The following is a 20636-nucleotide window of genomic DNA, read 5'->3' as shown; positions in this document are numbered from 1 at the left end:
CTCCTGCCTCTGCCTCACCACAGGACAGAACCGATCCCCAAAAGTTGTTCTCTGATCTAAGCACACTGCAGCGTGCACTTCCACACTCACACACAAAGTCTTTTTTAAAAAAAAAAAACATAAAAATTACATTCTTTTGTCAATTCCTGGGCACAATGTGCTCACACCTATCAGTACACTCTATCCACTCCATAGCTGAAGTGACTCATTTCCTCCTCTTCCACCATCTGTTACTAGCTGTCGTTTCTTCCCTAGAATAATGCAACAGTATATTAGCTGCTCCAACTTTTCTAGTTTGAATGCAGCCTCTAATTTGACTGCCAGAATAATCTTTATAAAGCACAGATGCTGCTCAGCTTCCATAACCCACATCCACTGCACTCATCTTCTGGTCCATGCAAGGATCACAAGCCCAGCTGCATCCACAGGAGAGAGCATGACTGCAGGCAGACAGGAGAGCGCACAAGCTCTGCCTCCTTCAAGAGGCCAGCAACGCTCCAGCTTTTCAAACAAAACCAGAAATGGGTGTGCTGATATGCAGGGTCAAATTTTAAGCTATGGAGTGGATAGAGTGTATTGATAGATGTGAGCACATTGTGCCCAGGAATTGACAAATCCTTAAAATCTACGCAGACCAAATAAAATTGTCTGTGGGATTCCTGTCCATACGTAAACTAGTCTGTAACTTGTGTCCTAAAAGAAGTCCAAGTTTAGTTATAATGGACCTTTGCAAGTTCATATCCCTCAGCTGCTTCACCCAAACTATACTAAGCAATCCACACGACTACTTATTCATCCTTCTCAGAGAAACCTCACACCCTTTGCCAGGCATAGTAACACATACCAGTAATCCTACCCCTTGGGAGGCCAAGGTAAGATTGTCATACATTCAAGGCCAGCCCAGACTACCATAGCTAGACTCTGCCTCATAAAAAAACATGACAGAGTGCAGGTACCTGTTCTCACGTGTACATAATTAAAAATTAAAGGGGTGTGGGGAAACAGCTCGATGACTAAGACTACTTGGTGCTCTTGCAGAGGACTAGGGCTCGGGTCCCAGCACCCACACGGTGGCTCCCAACCATTTGTAAATCCAGTTCCAATGAATCTCAAGTCTTTTTCTGATCTTCATGGCACCAGGCACATATGTGGTGCACATACATACATACATACATACATACATACAGATAAAACACTCAGACACAAAAAGGTGTGTGTGTGTGCGTGTGTGTATACACACACAAAATTAAAGAGAAAACAAGATAGATAACCTTCTACCACTGTCCCCTGATTATCTTTGCTATGACAGTCCCCTGCCACAGTACATCTCCGTCCATTTCTAATTTCTGCCAAGTCTCAAAGAATAGCTTTTAAAATGTGTCTTATGTAGCTGGAGAGATGGTTCAATCTAGTTGTGCAAGCATAAGGTTGGGAGTTCAGACTTTAGCAGCCATGTAGAAGCTGGGTATGTTCTACATGTACTTTTTTGTTTGTTTATTTGTTTGTTTGTTTTTGAGACAGGGTTTCTCTGTGTAGCCCTGGCTGTCCTGGAACTCACTCTGTAGACCAGGTTGGCCTCAAACTCAGAATTCTGCCTGCCTCTGCCTCCCAAGTGCTAGGATTAAAGGCGTGCACCACCACTGCCTGGCTCTACATGTACTTTTAACTACTGCGTAACCTAGCCCAAACAGCACAGGCTCCAGACCCATCGAGAGACTCAGTCTTAAAGAGACTGAAGAGAAAGACACCCAATACCTTCCTCAGGCCTCCTGTGCAAACATACATATATATGCATACAGCACACAAATACAATCAACACTCACAAACAAAATAAACAAAGAAAAAGTCTCTTATAAAACTGTCTTTTGGGCTGGTGAGATGGCTCAGTGGGTAAGAGCACTGACTGTTCTTCCAAAGGTCCTGAGTTCGAATCCCAGCAACCACATGGTAGCTCACAACCATCTGTAATGAGATCTGACGCCCTCTTCTGGAATGTCTGAAGACAGCTATAGTGTACTCACATAAATAAATCTTAGAAAGAAAGAAAGAAAGAAAGAAAGAAAGAAAGAAAGAAAGAAAGAAAGAAAGAAAGAAAGAAAGAAAACTATATACTTTAAAAAAAAAAAAAAAAAAAACCTGTCTTTTTCTCGGGTGGTGGGGGTGGTGCACGCCTTTAATCCCAGCACTCGGGAGGCAGAGGCAGGCAGATTTCTGAGTTGGAGGCCAGCCTGGTCTATAAAGTGAGTTCCAGGACAGCCAGGGCTATACAGAGAAACCCTGTCTTGAAAAGCCAAAAAGGAAAAAAGGAAAAAAGGAAAAAAGGAAAAAAAGGAAAAAAGAAAAGAAAAGAAAAGAAAAGAAAAGAAAAGAAAAGAAAAGAAAAGAAAAGAACCCCATAAAAAGCCACAGTGTCACATGACATAGACCTGGGACAATCTAGTCCCAAAAGGCTGGGAGACACACAAAGACTGGCAGGGCCACATCAAAAGAAAATGGGAGCTACTAAAAGGGGCTCTCATTAACCAAATCTGGGACTCCGAGAATCAGTAAGAATGATAACTGACTGTTATCTCACTGAATAAACAAAAACGAGAGTACTGATGGTACAGATAGAAAGGTGGAGAATCAGGCTAGCTCTTTGAACACTAGCTAATAAACAGAAGATGAATGACAACTAGACCCTAATTTTGTAGCCCTACTGCAGTTTTAGACTTACGTTGGGAAGCTGGCCTCTCTAGGTAAGTAGCTGTGATAAGAAAGACTGTTACCAGGTGTCAAACAGTGCTCTGCAGACAACCTGGCCAAGAGCAGAGGGGAAAACTGCAATTATTACCCAGATCTGGCTGCTGCCACCTTAACCAAGCAACAGTGTAGCACAGCTCTTATTGCCTGGTGATGTGATTTGATGGGAGGGACATTTCTCCTATGATGAAGCATTACTACCAAAAAGCTTAGCTTGGATACAACTCACCAAAGTTCCAGTTTACAGGAACTAGAAGCTAAAGAAGCAAGTTAAATGACACCATAAGGAAATAAATGAATGTGGGATGCTGCGCATCTCTGCACATGCATAAGGCAACTAAGTAAACTAGGCTCTGCTGAGAAGCCATTGGGGAAAAGGAAAGATAAATAGCTTGTTCTAAATTAAGACAGCAGAGACAACTAAGTGCAAATTTCAGGGCAACAATATCAAAATGTTTGCAACTACTACTCTCAAAAGTTTCTGCAACAAAGGAAAGATATGTTCTAGAGTAAGAAAGAAAGGGAGGGAGGATGGTAGGGAGGAAAATAAGAAGGGAGAGAACAGAGAGAAGATGCCAAGGTGGCCCATGATGGTTGCTGAGCACAAAAGAATGCTTCAATCTGACTCCCAACTCCATGTACATATGCTATTTCTCATGCAAGGTCAAAGAGCTTAACCTCAGTGCTACAGCAACTACCCATCAAGCAGAAGACCTGCGTTTGGGGGCTGGACAGGGACAAGATCAACAATTTTTAAAGCTTCCAGTTTAAAGTCCACTTAACATCACTAGGAAATGAGAGCAGTGTGAGGCCTGTGCAAGGTACAATGCTAAGGATCAAACTCAAGCCCCTGCACATGGTAGGCAAGCCACTAAGACAAACCCCAGCCCAGGGCCAGATCTTTCAAAGAACCTACCTGGCCCCACTCCTCCTCAGAATCTGCCCTAAAGATGTTACTTCAGATGTGAAATGGCACGGGTACAAAGTTATTTCTGTGCCATTTCTGTGTAACCCTGGCTGTCCTGGAACTCACTCTGTAGACCAGGCTGGCCTTAAACTCAGAAATCCACCTGCCTCTGCCTCCCAAGTGCTGGGATTAAAGGTGTGCACCACCACTGCCCGGCTACAGTTATTCTTACAGTACTATATGTTATAGCAAAATACTAAAAATGATCCACATATCATTCATCAGTCCAGACTAGTTACACGATTTACAGCCTATCTATATACTATAAATCAGCTTGCATTTTAAAAAGCATCCCCTAAAAATTGAGTGTCCTTTAAGAATTGATAGCTAAGAAAATCACATCATATTTTACATTAAAGTAGGTAAGATTCAGGGCTGTACAGATGGCTCTACAGTTAAGAACACAGGTACCTGTATTCAATTCCCAGCATCTACATAGTGGCTCACAACTGTCTATAGCTACAGTTCCAGATAATCTAATGCCCTCTTCTGGCTTCCTCTATTACCAGGCACTGGTACCAGATTTATGGTATGCAGACATGCATACAGACAAAAACAAACAAACAAACAAACAAACAACGGTCAGAGAACTCATAAACTACACAGACTGTCTCAAAATTAAGTCACCGAATGAAGTGCTACACTAGAGACCAACACAGCATCTCGATTATTCCAACATGGTCAATTTTGACTCCTGTACTAGAACAGCTATTGCTTTAACTGACAAGTAGGTAAAATAGCTGACTTGTATTTAGGCTTCATGTTGTGATGTTTAAAATGTCTTCTTAAAATACCATGGTTGCACTCACCAGTGCTAGGTAAGAAACACTCAAAACTGAGGCTGGCTGAGAGGGTAGGTATCTCTTTGCCATCTTTGCTCAGGTTATTTTCTCCTGTTTTAGTAACCCCGATGTAGAATTGAAGTCATGTGTAAGAATAAAGGATGTATATACAATAAACGCAATGATGCTCTGAAAACACACATTAACAACTATGCCTCATTGATTAGCCAATTAAGAATGAGAGAAAAGGGGGCTGGTGAGATGGCTCAGTGGGTTACATATAATAAATAAATAAATCTTAAAAAAAAAAAAAGAATGAGAGAAAAGATGCAACTATGTTCCCATCTGTAGACTGGGAACAGTTACTGGCAGGGTGCTGAGAAATCAAGGTGAGAGAGAAATGTAACCACACCACCTGGTCAACATCATAACCCATCCTTGTGTGCTGCCATTCCCAGACAAATCTTTTTTTGAGTAATCTCATACAGCTACATGAAGACAAAGGCTCCCAAATGTCCCTATGTGGTGAGCTCAGACCAATATTACATACAGATACCTCTACCCTTAGGTTTTCTTCATCTATAGGTGAATCAAATTCATTATTAGTCTCACCTAACATGAACTCATTCTTTCCTCTCCCCTAATATCATGTTCTATTACAGTATTACCATCCTAAGGAAGAAAGCAAACACCTACCCAAGGGCTCAAGGCAGAAGAAAAAAATCTAAAACTCATGATATTACTCCTCGGTTCTGCTACTAAAACCAACCCCTAAACCCTGTAGACCGGCCACCTACAACCTTCACAAGCCACAGCACCCCAGTCAACCCTCCTGCAAGCACTCTGGCTTCTTTTTAACCACTATCACTAAGCCTAACACATCTCTGCCTGCAGTCTCTTTATCCTGCACCCACTTGCCAAGCTAACTTCCTGAAATACCAATTTATTTGTTACCCTTTCTACCTCAAGAACATAGGCTGAAAGCAAGCTCCACTGAGCAGCGTGTTATAATGATGGAGAATGTGATCCTCCGTATGCTCCTATGTACATACGATTTGGCCAAGTTACATAAGCTTAATAAGTCAACTATCTCCTTACGAATAAGAAGTGGACAGAAAATGGGTCACAGCAGTGACAAAGGAACTCGAAGCAAAACCAGGGGCCAGAGTAAGGGGAGAGAGGTGGGGAAGGAGAGGGGTGGGGGTAGGGGAGGGGGCCTCATTGGAAAAGCTCTTGTCCCACAAATTGGAGGAGAGGAGTCCAAATCTCGATCCCAGCAGCTAACTATACTAGCCGATCCATGAGCACTCAAGTAAATAAAATGGAGAACAATGGAGAAAGACATCAACTTCTAGCCTCTACATGAACACACACACACACACACACACACACACACACACACACACCACATACACGTGCAAAAAGAATAAAGAGAAGAGGAAGAAACAAGGACTTCTTGGACTTCTAAGTCAAAGGTACACTCAAGCTGAATATGCTAAGTGACCTAGTTCTCTAAGAGCAGGTACAGAGGTGATGTGTAGCTATAATTCCAGCACTGAGGAGGGTGAAGGAAGAGCACAAGTTCATACCCAACCTGGGCTACATACAAAACACTATCTCAAAACAAAAAACAAAGGAAAGGGAAAAGGGGAGGAAACGCAAAACCCTAAATGCCTTAAATAGAAAAGGTTTTGAAGTGAGGTTTTGCTTTCAAGAAATCTATCCACTCCATGGGAAGCAAAACAAACAAACAAGTAGAAAAGGTTCTCTCTAGCCAACCAGCAGATAATCTTACTTAACAGATTTGAGCCCATGGCATGACCTGCTTAGGCCAATGGTTCTCAACCTTCCTATGCTGTGACCCTTTAATATAGTTTCTCATGTTGGGGTGACCCACACCAAGCATAAAATTATTTTTGGTGCTACTTCACAACTGTAATTTTGCTACTGTTTTAAACTGTAAAGTAAACACCTGATATGCAGGATATCTGCTATGTAAGCCCTGTGAAAGCTTATTTGATGCCCCCCAGCCCCACAAAGGATTGGCACTCATAGGTTGAGCTAGGTAAAGCTTACCTACAGAAAGGGAATGTTGTAGTCATTTTGGGTGGAGTCTGCAAGCCTCTCTGAATTAAACTAGCATATAAATTAGCATCTAGCAAATCCTTGTGTAAGAGAATACTTGGGCTGGGAATGAAACTCAGTTGGTAGAGTACTTGCCTAGTATACAAAAAAGCCCTGAGTTTGATGCCCACCATCAAATAAAATAGTATAATTATGCATGCCAGTAATTCTCAGTGCTCCCATATGGATGTAGGAACATCACAAGTTCAAGACCACCCTCAGCTATATACCGGGTTCAAGGCAAGCCTGAGAGCTACATGAGACCCTGTCTCAAAAGAAGAAAAAAATATACTACTCATGTCAACATATATATAATCACTGTAAACTTATAAATTAGTTTCTGGTCTTATTAACAGTATTTATTGTAAAGTTACTGATGTTACCCCATCCCTTGGCTAAAGACACACTTTGAGCACAATGACTGAATTAGATTTCTGGGAACTCAACAGCCAGCCTCCCAATAATACGATTACAGGCTCATGAACTGCCACACCCAACCTCATTAACTTCTAAAGTAAGAAAGCTGTATACAGTGTTAGGCAGGATTTCGGCCTGTGTACCCATAACCAGATGTTGTTCTAAACAAGAACACAGAGGATAAAGGCACAGTCTCTAAACCTTGCTGCCTAGACTCCCTCTCATCTCTGCTGTTGAACACATTATTTAACCACTGTAGCCATTGGCTCCCTCAGCAATGGAGCACTGAGGGCTCTTACCCTACCGGGTTACTATAAGGAAATATGAGTTCCTATCTACACATTAACTACATGAATCTTCACAAAGAAGAAGCGCTCAGTAACTACCGCCTGTTTTTTCTACTGCAACAGCCATGACCCACTGCTCTTAAAGTGGTGTGCTAGAATATTAGCAAATGCAAAGAAATCCAACTGAAATAAGTCAGAATGTCAGCTGTAACACAAAGTTTCCAAACAATACAGGGTGTGAGGAATAAAGGGAATGTTAAATAATGAAAAAATTATGGTTTCAAGCGTTACTTGAGAACATCTATCCTGTCAGGCCGACAGATGATAGGTCAAAAGAAGTGTATGGCATTTGAGCTATAAGCTATTTGAGTAAAGCTAAAATTCTATGAAGGAATGGGGAAAATGTAGGATTGAATCCAATGGGGATCCCTGTATACAGCACATCTCCTAAATTACTTTCATATTCATCCGAACAACTGACTAAAATAAAGATCTGCTGAATTTTCACAGAGCAGACAGAACATCAGAAATTTCTAAAATACTGTGTTGCTAGTTTTATGTCAACTTGACATAAGTTAAAGTCACTGGACAGAGAAAAGCTTCCACTGAGAAAATGCTTCCATAAAATAGGGCTGTAGGCAAGTCTGTAGGGCATTTTCTTACTGAGTTATTGATGGGGTAGGACCTGGCCCATTTTGAGTGGGATCATCCTGGGCTGGTGATGATAAATAAAGCAGGCTAAGCAAGCCATGGGGAGCAAGCCAGTAAGTAGCACTCCACCATGGCTTCTGCATCAGTTCCTGCCTCCAGGTTCCTGCCCTGTTTAAGTTCCTGTCTTATCTTCCTTCAGTGATAAAAAGTGATGTGAAAGTGTAAGTCAAATAAACCCTTTCCTCCCTAACTTGCTTTTGGTCATGATGTCTCATTATAACAATAGTAGCCCTGACAAGGAAAAATACCATGCCAAACAATGAGCTAGCCGTGTTCTTCAGGTAAAACTCCACTGTGGCCGGAGGATGGCTTGGTTAATACAGTGCTTGCTATACAAGCATGAGGACCTGACCTGATAGTCACCCACATAAATTAAAACAACAACATAAACAAACAAACACACACAGATAAATCATATCAAAGCCTGAGGTGGCACGCCTATTATCTGAGCACTGGTCTCCTAGCCAGTGTAGCAAAACCAGTGTTTAGGTTCATCAGGAGACCTTGTCGCCAAAATAAGGTATAAGAGCTATTAAAGCCGGGCCCGGTGGCGCAGGCCTTTAATCCCAGCACTCGGGAGGCAGAGGCAGGCGGATTTCTGAGTTCAAGGCCAGCCTGGTCTACCAAGTGAGTTCCAGGACAGCCAGGGCTATACAGAGAAACCCTGTCTCGAAAAACCAAAAAAAAAAAAAAAAAAAAAAAGAGCTATTAAGAAAGACACTTGCCATCAACCTGGCCNCCATATGCAACCCTTATCCCCAAAACATATACAGTGAGCACATATACACACCTACATCTACACACACACACACACACACACACACACGCGCGCGCACACACACACACACACACACACACTTCACTGTTTTTTTTTTTTTTAAAAAAAGTGAAAATCCAAAAGGCTTAAATACAAACTTCATTGGACATAAGAGTCCAAGCCTGAATGTGACTCTGCTACTTACTAACTGCATGGCCTGCGTGTAACCTGCACTTCCTCAGTACTTCTGAGCTCCATCGCACTGTCTAAAATTCAAGTGACACATATGCCAATTCAGAACATGCCAAGCACCGCCTGCAGTTAGCAATGCTCTCAACAGTTGCCGCACAGAGTGAAGCCTCCTGAGCAGAGCCTCCAGGAGTCCTCATGACAGACTACTGCTTTACATGGTATTTTTAAAAAATAATCTGGCCATTATCAACAATATTTAATCCATGCAAGAAAATATCTCAAAATGGCCACCTGTTTTATAAACTATCCCCTCAGACCTCTGCAAATCCCTTGTTACAATATTCTCTATTGAGCTCTGATGAGAAGAAATCTAAGCCTGTAACTGTAATCCTTACATGTATGCAGTTTTTACTGGTAATTCTGCCACAGCCCCTTCACTGACTCACAAACACTAGGCACAAATATTCAGTATGTCTTTCACCCCCTAGCAAGGGGGAAGAAAGAAAAGATTTGTTTGTTGTTGTTTGAAATACAGCCTCACTCTGTAGGCTGGCTTCCAACCTGCAGCAGTTCTCCTGCCTTACCTTCCTGAGTACTGGGATTACACGGTGAGCCTCACACGCAACTTTGAAAAGATTGTTTAAAGTGTCTTTCAGTGAGGTGAGTGTCCACAAAACAACACAACACAGGGCAATGGCTTACCTGGAAAGTATTTTGCACTTCAGATCCACCACTGAATGAATGGGGGATTCCCTTCAGACTAGTCTGAGAAAAGACAGCAGTCAAGCATCTTCCAAGATTCTTTCCGTTTACTGTATCCAGCTTTCTTCAACAAAATCCCAAACATGCACTTCGGTAACTGTTGAAAGACAGAAAGCAATCCATACACCCACCATGGCACCAGCGGCAAATGACAGCCACCAAGAATGGAGAAAAGGGCCGGATAGAATGGTGGATCTGAGGCACAGACCTTGGCCATGAAGGACCTGGGGCAGTATCCTTCACTTTGGCATTGAGAGAAGGAATCTACATAACGAATAGAGACACAGCTAATATTAATATTTAGCATGACAAACAGCACACGATCCACAAATGAGAGGCACTAAAAACTCACTCAACCGTCCACATAAACTGTCCATGACTAGTCAATACAATGAACTTCCTGTCTGTTTTCTAGGACAGCCCTTCCACCATTACAAAAGCAGTTTGCCAGCCAAACTGAAAATAAGCAAGGGCTCAAATATCTCCCAATATTTACTGACATACCTACTAAAGGAATCATTTGGTTTGCCATTGAAAAGACATCAAACGTACATATATTACTCAAATCCTTGGTGTTCGACTGGGATACCGAATATTCTTAAAACTCGTGATAATAAGTGTGAACTTACAGTTCAATAAAGGCCAATACCCCACAACAGCTAATTATCAACTAAACCAAAGAAACAATAAAGTACACTAATCAATAATTTACAAGATGACACCTATAAATATTATAGTAAATGCAAATTCTATTAACCATATCATTTTCACAAAACACGGCTGCCTCCTAAGTACAAGGGTCAGAAAACCCATTATTCTTGGGACAGAAGCAATAAATACTTTCAAAAGGCCCTAAGTTCCTGAGAACTACAAAAGTACAGAAGGGTGAGAACTTCAGCCTGGTACAGAAAGAGCAAACTCCACATAATAATCCACATTACCAAAGAGCCATACAGTTCCAAGGTCCCAAGCATTGATGCCACAGCAAACCACATCTTAAAGGTGCATGAGTCCTCTTCTGTGTTAGCAGCTATCTAAGATCCCTTCTCAACTCAAGACTTAACTTCTCAGATGCAGAACCGTCCACAGGCGATCCTGACAGTGTGCTGACTTCCACGGCCTGGGCACTGAATGGCCAGGCCTGTCTGTGAGTACACAGCACCACAGTGACCAGATGTAAATACTACAGTCCTCACAACTTAAAGAAGGCACTAGGTAAAGCACCACACCAAGAGAAAGAAAGAAGAGTTCAAGCCCTTCCCCACTAGTTGTTACTGAGCCAAGAACGACAGGAGGCTTAAGTTGGCAGAGGGCTTACCTAGCATTCAGAGTCCCAGGGTCTGTCCCTGGCACTGCATTAACTAGGTGCACATCTATAAGCCCAGGACTCTGGAGGTGGAAGCAGGAAAATCAGAAGTTCAAGGGCATCTGTGCTACATAGCAAATTCAAGGCCAGCCTAAGTTAGATGAAACCTGTCTTAATTAATTAATTAAACTGGAAATCCAGGTGTGACAAAAGTATCCAGTGGCCTATGCTGGTGGCTAGCTGCTAAAACAATATACTCTTTTTCAAAGTTCAACTTACATCCAAACTGCAGGACAGCACACAGCAAACCACTTCATCGGCTAACTTGTTTCTCACCCTATTGAATCCTCTGGCCTTCTTTCCCTGTACTGGTGAGTTAATTTTTCACCCTTCCTTCAAAGAAGTCTCTCTCCAATGCCTAACTGGCGGCAGGCTTTCCAGAAGATTAGCAGACAAAGGTGGAGAGTGAAGACAAGAGTTTTCCTGGTCTCTTCTCAGACAGCCAAAGTATACTTTATTATCGGTTCCTACAGTGACTAAAGGTTCTTACTTAAGTCCTTAAGAAGTTAAGGTATGTAGAGCCTTCGCTTAGCTTTCGCTTCCGTAGAGAAGTCTTTCTCCTGGAGACCAACGCCCACGTTCACTGCATTCGCACACCTCTCTACCCACAAGCAAGCATTTTTCTTTTTCCCTTCCATTTTTCTTGATAATGTTCCTCACTGTGGCCCGTGAAGCCTTTATGTTGCCTAGCCATTAGAGGTAATTTCCTAAGCAATCTTCCTGCGGACATCACAAAACTTTACACCAAAGTTAACCTTTGTTAAAACAGTAAGGCCAAGGTCAGACCCAGCGACTGGACTATCAGGTCTCCCTAGTCTGTCTCTCGTCTGCCTACAAAGACAAACTTCCTGTTAAGCAATTGTGATGAAGCAGAAACTTAACAGAGGGAACTCATTCTTGACCAACAGGTTTTCCCCCACTGTCAACTAATTCAATAAACAACAATCCAACCTAGAAGGAAACATGGTTTATTCGACTAATGGTCAAAATCACCAGCTTTGCCAAGAATCAAGTCTTCTTTTCACAGAACACCCTAAACCAATAAAACATTAATCAGAATATTCAATGATCACACACATTAATTGACAGTCTCATTCTACTGGGATAACCAATCCAGGTCTGGGGTGGAAGCAGAGGGTCTCTCTCCACGACTACAAAGGTCTGTCTGATCAGACTAACTAAACATCATAATACCGCCCAAATTTTCCAAATACATTGTGGATACTGTAAAATATTACCATTTCCCTCAAAGAATGACTCACTATATCTATGGGCTAAAAGCAACGGAATGTTAGGTCTCTAAAAATAAATGCATATACATGCAAATAGCTTTACAAATAAACATATGCAAAACTCCTGAGGAAAAAAGTTAACTTTTCCCACACCATCTGTGCTGGTTTTGCTTTATAAAACGCAGGTCCCTGAAGGCTTGTCATGGTGGCACATACCTATAATCCAAGCAACTTGGGTGGGTGAGGGAGGAGGACATCAAGTTTGAGGCCAGCCTGAGCTACATAATGAGTTCACTCACACACACACATGCATGCACGCGTGCGTGCGCACACAAGCACGCAAACACACACACACGAATACACATACTCACACATACACACCTCATGCTTATGCATACACAATAATAAAATGTTTTTTAAAAGAAGCATCAGCCAGGTGTGGTGGTGCATGCCTGTAACCCTAGTACTCGGGAGACTGATACAGCCTGGACAACTTAGCAGTGGTCTCCAATACTAAAATTAAAAAGGGTCTCTGCGGGGCTGGCGAGATGGCTCAGTGGGTAAGAGCACTGACTGCTCTTCTGAAGGTTCTGAGTTCAAATCCCAGCAACCACATGGTGGCTCACAACCACCCGTAATGAGATCTGCTGCCCTCTTCTGGTGTGTCTGAAGACAGCTACAGTGTACTTATTTATAATAATAAATTAAAATAAATAAATAAATAAATAAAAAGGGTCTCTGCACTTGGAGGTAGAGCTATTAGTAAGGCTGCCCACACTGTGAAGTCCTTTCATATACATGCCTCTTGAGACTTCCCCATAATTCAGAAGGCTCTGCAGGTTTCCATTATGTACAGCTAAGCTGCCTGAATGGCCTCCTTTAAGGTCACATAATGAGTGTAGCACTTTGACAGAAAGCAGGTGTCTTGCCCCGCTGCCACGCCCCTTCTGCTAGTTAAGCACAATTTCTAGGTCAGGAAACCCTTGTAGCTTACCAACTATTCTCACCAACATATATAAAAGCAGAACACAGCCGGGCGTGGTGGGCACGCCTTTAATCCCAGCACTCGGGAGGCAGAGGCAGGCGGATTTCTGAGTTCAAGGCCAGCCTGGTCTACAGAGTGAGTTCCAGGACTGCCAGGGCTACACAGAGAAACCCTGCCTCAAAAAACCAAAAAAGGAGAACAGCTTCCTCCTAAGTTCTTACTTGATAGATGGTCTACGATGCATATGTCAATATATGCATACATGATGACTAAATGTTTATATATGTCACACACCACCCTCCACTTCCCTCATCAGTCTTTTTCTTCTATGTACACCTTTGTGCTAAACTCATTGAAAGAAAATCTTTAAAGGATGGTACTTTAAAAAGACAAAGCCTCAGCAATGGTCTTTAATCCCAGTGATCAGTGGAAGGCAAAGGCTGGTGGATTTCTGTGAGTTTAAGGCCAGAAAGGCAAGGGCTACACAGAGAAACCCTGTCTCAAAATAAAAACAAAAAACAAAAACAAAAACAAAAACCAACCCTAACATTAAATTAATAGATAGCCAAGCCACTGAGCAGCACACACTTGGCACATGGTGAAGGATCACTGGCTGCAGCTTCTGACACTGGTGTTTGGACCCAAATGCAATTCTGGGTAATCCAGTCAATGAGGTTAAGGTTCCATGAATGTTAAGATTATTATGAGCATTAGAAACAGGTGATGTGGGCTGGAGAGATGGCTCAGCAGTTAAGAGCACTGACTGCTCTTCTAGAGGTCCTGAGTTCAATTCCCAGTATCCACATGGTGGCTCACCACCATCTGTAATGGGATCTGATGCCCTTTTCTGGTGTGTCTGAGCACTCAAACGTAAAATAGATAGATAGGTAGATAGATAGATAGATAGATAGATAGATAGATAGATAGATAGATAGATAGACTTAGTTAAAAAAGAAACAAGCCGGGCGTGGTGGCACACGCCTTTAGTCCCAGCACTCCGGGGGCAGAGGCAGGCGGATTTCTGAGTTGGAGGCCAGCCTGGTCTACAAAGTGAGTTCCAGGACAGCCAGGGCTGTCTTGAAAAACCAAAATAAAAAATTAAAAAAGAAAAAAAGAAAGAAAGAAACAGATGAAGTGAAGTTTCACAGACATAAAGGTGGCCAAGATACAGAAAGTAGTCCATTACTAAATGAACATATATTACAAGAGCACACTATGTATGCGAAGGAGCTGTGGCCAGAGGAAGGGAAGGTCTCATCTCCTCCTATGAAGATCTTATTATTTAATGGGGGACACAAACAGGTAATTACAGTATAACCTCAGACTATGCTAAGTACAACCAGATAATTCAAATGTCAGGATTCATTTAAGGGTTATTCCACAGATGTAGTGCTATGCAACTAAACAAGATATTATTTACCACCACCACCCACCACACAAACTGACATCAAAGGGTGGCCTCCATTATATTTCTTGGGCTTACAGAGGTTTATCTGCATATATAGACGAGAAGGATGGAAACCTTTAGTAAACAGCAGCCTTCAATAAATGTACTCAAGGCAGTTTATACCAGTACTGACAAGAATATGCAGGACCATGGTCCCCCAACTCTCAATGGAGCACAAAAAAGAAAGTGGGAATAAAGATCAGAGAGGCAGGTTCAAAGAAGGCAAGAAAGTGGCAGGAGGGAGAACTGAAGAGGAAAGCAGAGTCATCAGGCCTGGAGCTGCGTCCTCCCCAGGATCCCCGAGTCCTTACAGATGCTCCAACAGCACTACCCAAAACCACATGTGTGTGGGTCTAGGATTCTGTGTCAGTGGGCTAGGGAGTACCCTGAGCTAGCCCTCTACTTAAAGGACAGACTACAGCAGTCAGGGCCACCCTTGTCAAATCTGAAGGACACCAACCTACTGCACATTCTCAGGCAGATTAACTATTTGAGCCACAGTCTCTCTAGGTCAGAGTCTATAAACACGAGTGGTTTATTTCATCTGAGTCCTGCTGAAACCCACATCCATTTCTGCACATGTGGTGAGCTAGCACCACCTGAGAGCCGTAAGGGGCGAGTGCAGACGCCCAATGGCTGGAGACTCACTACCCAATCCTACCTGCCTCACAAAGCCAAAGTCAGGAAGGGAGCGGAAAAAACTGAACCACAAAGAGAAAGAGAAAGACAAACAATAATTTACCTGAACAATTTCTTTCCTCTCCCTAGTTTTGCAGCCTGCCTATACTTCAATAGCTCTAAAAATAGCATTTAGATTGCACCTTCTTATATTTAGTCTTTATTACTTCATCCACTTAGGAGCTGAAAGCAAAAAGGAAGTGACTCACTTAAGGTCTCTTACAGAGGGGATGCTTCAACAGCCAATCACAAGTATAACTAGGCAAGTTCTGTTCATGTTCATGAGGCAGAATTATCATCCTTAAACTTCTTTAAAATTATATTTACTCATTTGCTGGGATGGGGGTGACTTTCCAGAGATTTCTTCTCTTCAACTCAGTAGTTAGGCTTGGTAGCTAGCACCTTTGCCTGTTGGCCTGTGTCCTTAAACTGCTGCAGCTTTTTGCTGTCTTTTCATGGGAGGAACGAGCCACCTGTCAATCTGCAGCTTCCTAAGGAATGCCTGTACATCAACTCCTGCTCCCAACTCAATGTGATGCATTCTTTCCACTGAAATCCGCCAAACCAGACACACAGCCTGGTAAGCTCTGAATATTTCCAAAATGGATCACTGCTCTTCTATCTCACTCATAATAACATTGATTGTTACAGGGAAGTTGAGAAAACAGGTCTATAAAGTTGGCTCAGCACTAGGCCAGTAAAGCTATGAAAGCCACAGGACAATTAAATTATTGACTATCAGCAACTACAATTCACTGTCTCTTTCAAGAGTTCATTTACTACCTTGCTGAGGATGGTAGTACAGATCCATAATCCCAGCACCTAGAAAGTAGAGGAAAGAGAGTTGGGAGTTCAAGGCCAGCCTCAGCTACAAAGTTCCAGGCCATCCCGGGCTACACAAGACCCTGCAAGAGGACAGGGAGCTGGAGGAAGAGAGAATCTGTTAAAAAGAGGGAGGTGGGAGACTGGTAAGAAAAGGGAGGCATAAAGAAGGACAGAGAGAAAGGAGAAAGTGGGGAGACAGAGAGTCTCTGTAAGGTTCCTGTTAAGGTCAGTCCTAGACACAGAATGCTAGGACAGAAGCACTTTTGGTAGACCAGGCCTCAAGTAGTCACAAAGATGGCAACTGGGTTTTGAAACTTCACTGTTCTGTTGTCACCATCTTTCTCCTCCGACTATAGCTAGGGACAGAAGCAAAGAGTATACTATACTAAGTAGATGTAGTCTCCACTACTAGCATTCCACAACCAATATGAAGTCATTTTCAAAGGAATATTCTAAAATATAACACAATAGGGTATGTTGATTATAATTAAAACCCATCATAATGAAAAGCAGGTATCAACAATTTGGAAAAACTGTAGCTACATACCTTATAAAATGACTCAAGTAACATTGCATATGCACAGACACAGTAAATCAAAGCTAACAATGCATGTCTAGTCACTACAACTTTTGTTTGTTTAGGTTTTTTGAGACAGGGTTTTGTTTGTTGGGGGGAGTTGTTTGTTTGTTTGTTTGTTTAGGTTTTTTAGGACAAGCTGTGTAGCCCTGGCTGTCCTGGAACTCACTTTGTAAACCAGGCTGACCTCAAATTCAGAGATTCACCTGTCTTTGCTTCCTGAGTACTGGGACTAAAAGCATGTGCCACCATGCCTGGCACATTTTTTTTTTTTTTAATTACATTTCTAAGAATACTACATTAAATCACTTTTATGTCTTCATTAGGTAACATCACTTCAATTTAATGGCAAATATTATCACACAAAATCTAAACACCCATCAGGATTTTATGGACTCTAAGTATATGCTCTACCACTGAGGTGCACCCCAGCACTCAAAACAAAAACTTTTTTAGTTATAAGCAGAAAACCAGTAAATGTGGGCCACTTTTACTGAACAGAACTGATCACTATGAAAGCAGATATACTGCCGGGCGTAGTGGTGCACGCCTTTAATCCCAGCACTAGGGAGGCAGAGGCAGGCAGATTTCTGAGTTCAAGGCCAGCCTGGTCTACAAAGTGAGTTCCAGGACAGCCAGGGCTACACAGAGAAACCCTGTCTTGAAAAACNAAAAAAAAAAAAAAAAAAAAAAGCAGATATACTGTTTATCTTTAAGAAGATGGAACATGTATGAAGACACTTTGCCAAAATCGAGGTCATTAAGATGGCTCAGCCAAACGCACTTGAACATACATGCTGAACAAAATGAGTTCGAGTCTCAGAGCCTAAGTAAAAGCAGGAGAGAAACCTTACCAAGTTGTCCTCTGACCTCCACACGCCCACTGTGGTGCACATGTGAATTCACAATAATACATAAACAGCAACTTTTTAAAGATATTTTGCAATGGTGGTGCACGCCTTTAATCCCAGCACTAGGGAGGCAGAGGCAGGCGGATTTACAGAGTGAGTTCCAGGACAGCCAGGGCTATACAGAGAAACCCTGTCTCGAAAAACAAACTCTCTCTCTCTCTCTCTCTCTCTATATATATATATATATATATATATATATATATAGTGTCAAAATAACCCACTATGAAAGTTTCCCAAACTTATAACCAACAATTCGATTCTGAAAAGGGAAAAAAGCCCTCAGAACCTGAAGATAAAGTGACATAAAACACACACACAACCAGAAACTTCCAGGTTTAATTTTCAACAATCCAGTTCTGCACATTGTGCAGAGTCCAGCAGACATGAGACTCTGTATTTATGCTACTATACTTCCATTTTAAAACGTGTACCTCAGCTCCCTGGATAACATCATCCACAGAAACCATGAGGCTATCCAACAGACTTTCAGTATCACCATTTATTATTTATAGCATTAAATGGGGGAAGTGGCTCTGATGTCACCAACCCTACCCAGTGGAATCACTGACTCAATAAGCGATTCACATAGGAGAAACTCTGACGAGGAAAACATTTTGCTAAGTTCAGTAGATCTTTCACCTTTTCTTAATACTGTGGAGCAGATACTAGTTGTTACTATATTAGTACAGATACAAAGAAACTATCAAGGTTTTCACAGGAAGGAGCCCTTTGTATGCTCTTGCTGAGGCCGATTTCCTCCCCAACTCTGCTGGGCCCAGTCTGATTTCCCTCTCGTTCAAACTGGCAGGTAATACCAGTCATACTTTATTTCTTCCGCCAATGAGCAAATTCTTCACTTTCTCAGACTCAGAGTCCTGTTTCCAAAAACCTTTCTAGCACCAAGTCTGAGGTCAGAAACGGGTTAGGGGTGTCCGGGAGACCTGACCAGGCTGGCTACCAATGGTTTCTAACAGTAAAGGGATCGCTGCCTATCCGTGGGCCAAGAAACCCCCCTCCCACTTTTTATCATTAAAAGAAGAGAGGGTGGCAGTGATGAGTGCGACCTCTTCTCCCTCCCCTCTCATTTCCCAAATGATAAAGTTACGGTTTCCCTTTCCTAGGGCATAGAATTCAAGAGTACCTAGGGCCTTGCTATACAAACATCCTTCACGGCAGGGTAGGAAACCCTTTGTCCAAGAAGCCTGACACCGCAGGGGCCCGGAAAATAGGCCCCTTATCCGGAACAGCCTGACTCGTAGGCACCCCCAACATCCCAGTCGAGAGGGGCCTATCCTGGCATCCATACAGCGGAAGCTTGGGGCGAGGGTGCTGAGACCCACCCCACCCCACCCCACCCCACCCCCCCGCGCCTAGGTTACGGAGGCCGAAGCGGCTCCAACTGGTCTCGGACTCCCTTCCACCACCATCACCCTCAGCTTGAGCAGGGCTGGGAGGCGCGATGCAGGCCTGGCCAGAGGAATCCAGGGAAAGGGAAAAAGAAATCCCCTTCTAAAAAGAGAGTGTGAGGGCAAGGCAAGAGTGAGCAGTGGCTCCGGCAGGAGCGAGGCTGGGGCGCCCGAGACTGGCTGGAGCCCGGCAAGGAGGGGGTTGGGGGGGCCGCGGGAGTGGAGGCCGGGCCGGCCCAAGAGCGCGAAGCGTCAGCAACGAGCCATAGCAGGGGGACGGCCGGGCCCAGGCGGCGGGGAACGAGGGCTGGCCTGGCGCGGACGCCGAGGTGGGCAGGCCCCCGGGCCACCGGCCGGCCGGCCGGAAGAACTGAAGGCCAGCGGGCCGCACTCACCATGAGCTCGATGGTCTTGTCTTCAATCACCGAGTCGGGCTCCATGGCGGCCCCGGCGGCCCCGCCTCGCTCTCTCCGCGCAGCAGCGATCGGCCCGGGCGGTGGCGGCGGCGGCGGCGGAGGCAGCTCTCGCACCCACTCTAGCTGCCAGCCCGCCCGGGCCGCCCGCAGCTCCGCCCTCACCCTCGGCCGACGCAGGACGCACAGCGAAGACTACAACTCCCGGCAGCCGCGGCGGCTCGCGCAGCTTTGTGGGAGCAAGAAGCCGCTTGGTCCAACCTGCCAGGCTTCCGCCACCGGAGAGAGCACCTAGGGGAGCGCAGGGCGGTGAGTGCGGGACGTGCAGACCTGGACTATCTAGGGCTTGCTCGGGATAGGACCTCGCGAGCGCCGCGACTACTTGTCCCAGAAATCCTCGCGCGCGAGGTCTCCTTCCGCTTGGTCGTTCCTGACTTCCTGGCAGCCCGTAGCCGCCCGGACCTGGACGGAAACTCCGAGCAACTCCTCACTTGCCTGAGATCTTTGCAGTGCGACTGAACCCCGCACATGCGCAGTGGGTGTCTGCGGGGTCCACTAGTCGTCTAGGCGGCCGCGCGGCCGTTCCGTGTGTGTTGCATTTGGTAGGGACAGACGGTGGAGACGGGTGGGTCCCAGGTTGCACTAGGAAGTGTGGGAGGGGGCCCGCGAACCCGAAGACACAACCAAAGGAAGACGGGCATCTAAGAGTTTGGAGACAGCTGGGAAAGCGGTGTGTGGAGATCTGCTACACGGACTGGGAGGAGCTGAGCCATGAGAAAAAAGCTGTACATTTTGAAGACATTTATTTTTAAGCATTCACTTTCTACTAGTACTGCTCTAAGCACTGCGAATGACCGGAGAGACCTCTGTTCTTATACAGCTTAATTCTAGTGGGAAGACAGCAGACATTGACTAAGAGTTAGAAATGATATGGAGAAACGCATCTAGAGACTTCAGTGAACCGCTAACTCCTTGTGACTTCCAAGTCTGTCAGTACCCTCGAACCAAAAGCCCCCAGGAACACGCTGATAGCTGAACAAGGTGGGGTTTTTTTC

At 44.0% G+C, this 20636-nt stretch overlaps 1 protein-coding gene across 8 annotated transcripts in view; it reads right to left on the bottom strand.

Annotated features, from left to right (window-relative positions):
- The window catches only part of Fbxw11 (F-box and WD repeat domain containing 11), a 97165-nt gene extending 77202 nt beyond the window's left edge, over positions 1-19963 (bottom strand). For 3 of the 8 annotated variants that reach the window (XM_021211408.1, XM_021211409.1, XM_021211410.1), the window contains exon 1: positions 19564-19963. In XM_021211408.1, the coding sequence (XP_021067067.1) occupies positions 19564-19608 (45 nt within the window). In that variant the 5' untranslated portion in view covers positions 19609-19963. Of the gene's footprint in view, positions 1-9681; positions 9839-19563 lie in introns of those variants that run through there. The other 5 variants (XM_029546610.1, XM_029546609.1, XM_029546611.1 and 2 more) reach the window with 4 other exon arrangements.
- Positions 19964-20636: the final 673 nt, after the last annotated feature.

This window comes from Mus pahari, chromosome 14 (assembly GCF_900095145.1).
Source record: "Mus pahari chromosome 14, PAHARI_EIJ_v1.1, whole genome shotgun sequence".
Classification (NCBI taxonomy): domain Eukaryota; kingdom Metazoa; phylum Chordata; class Mammalia; order Rodentia; family Muridae; genus Mus; species Mus pahari.
The sequence above is the reverse complement of the archived record's forward strand: the minus strand, read 5'-3'. Positions and strand labels throughout refer to the sequence as shown.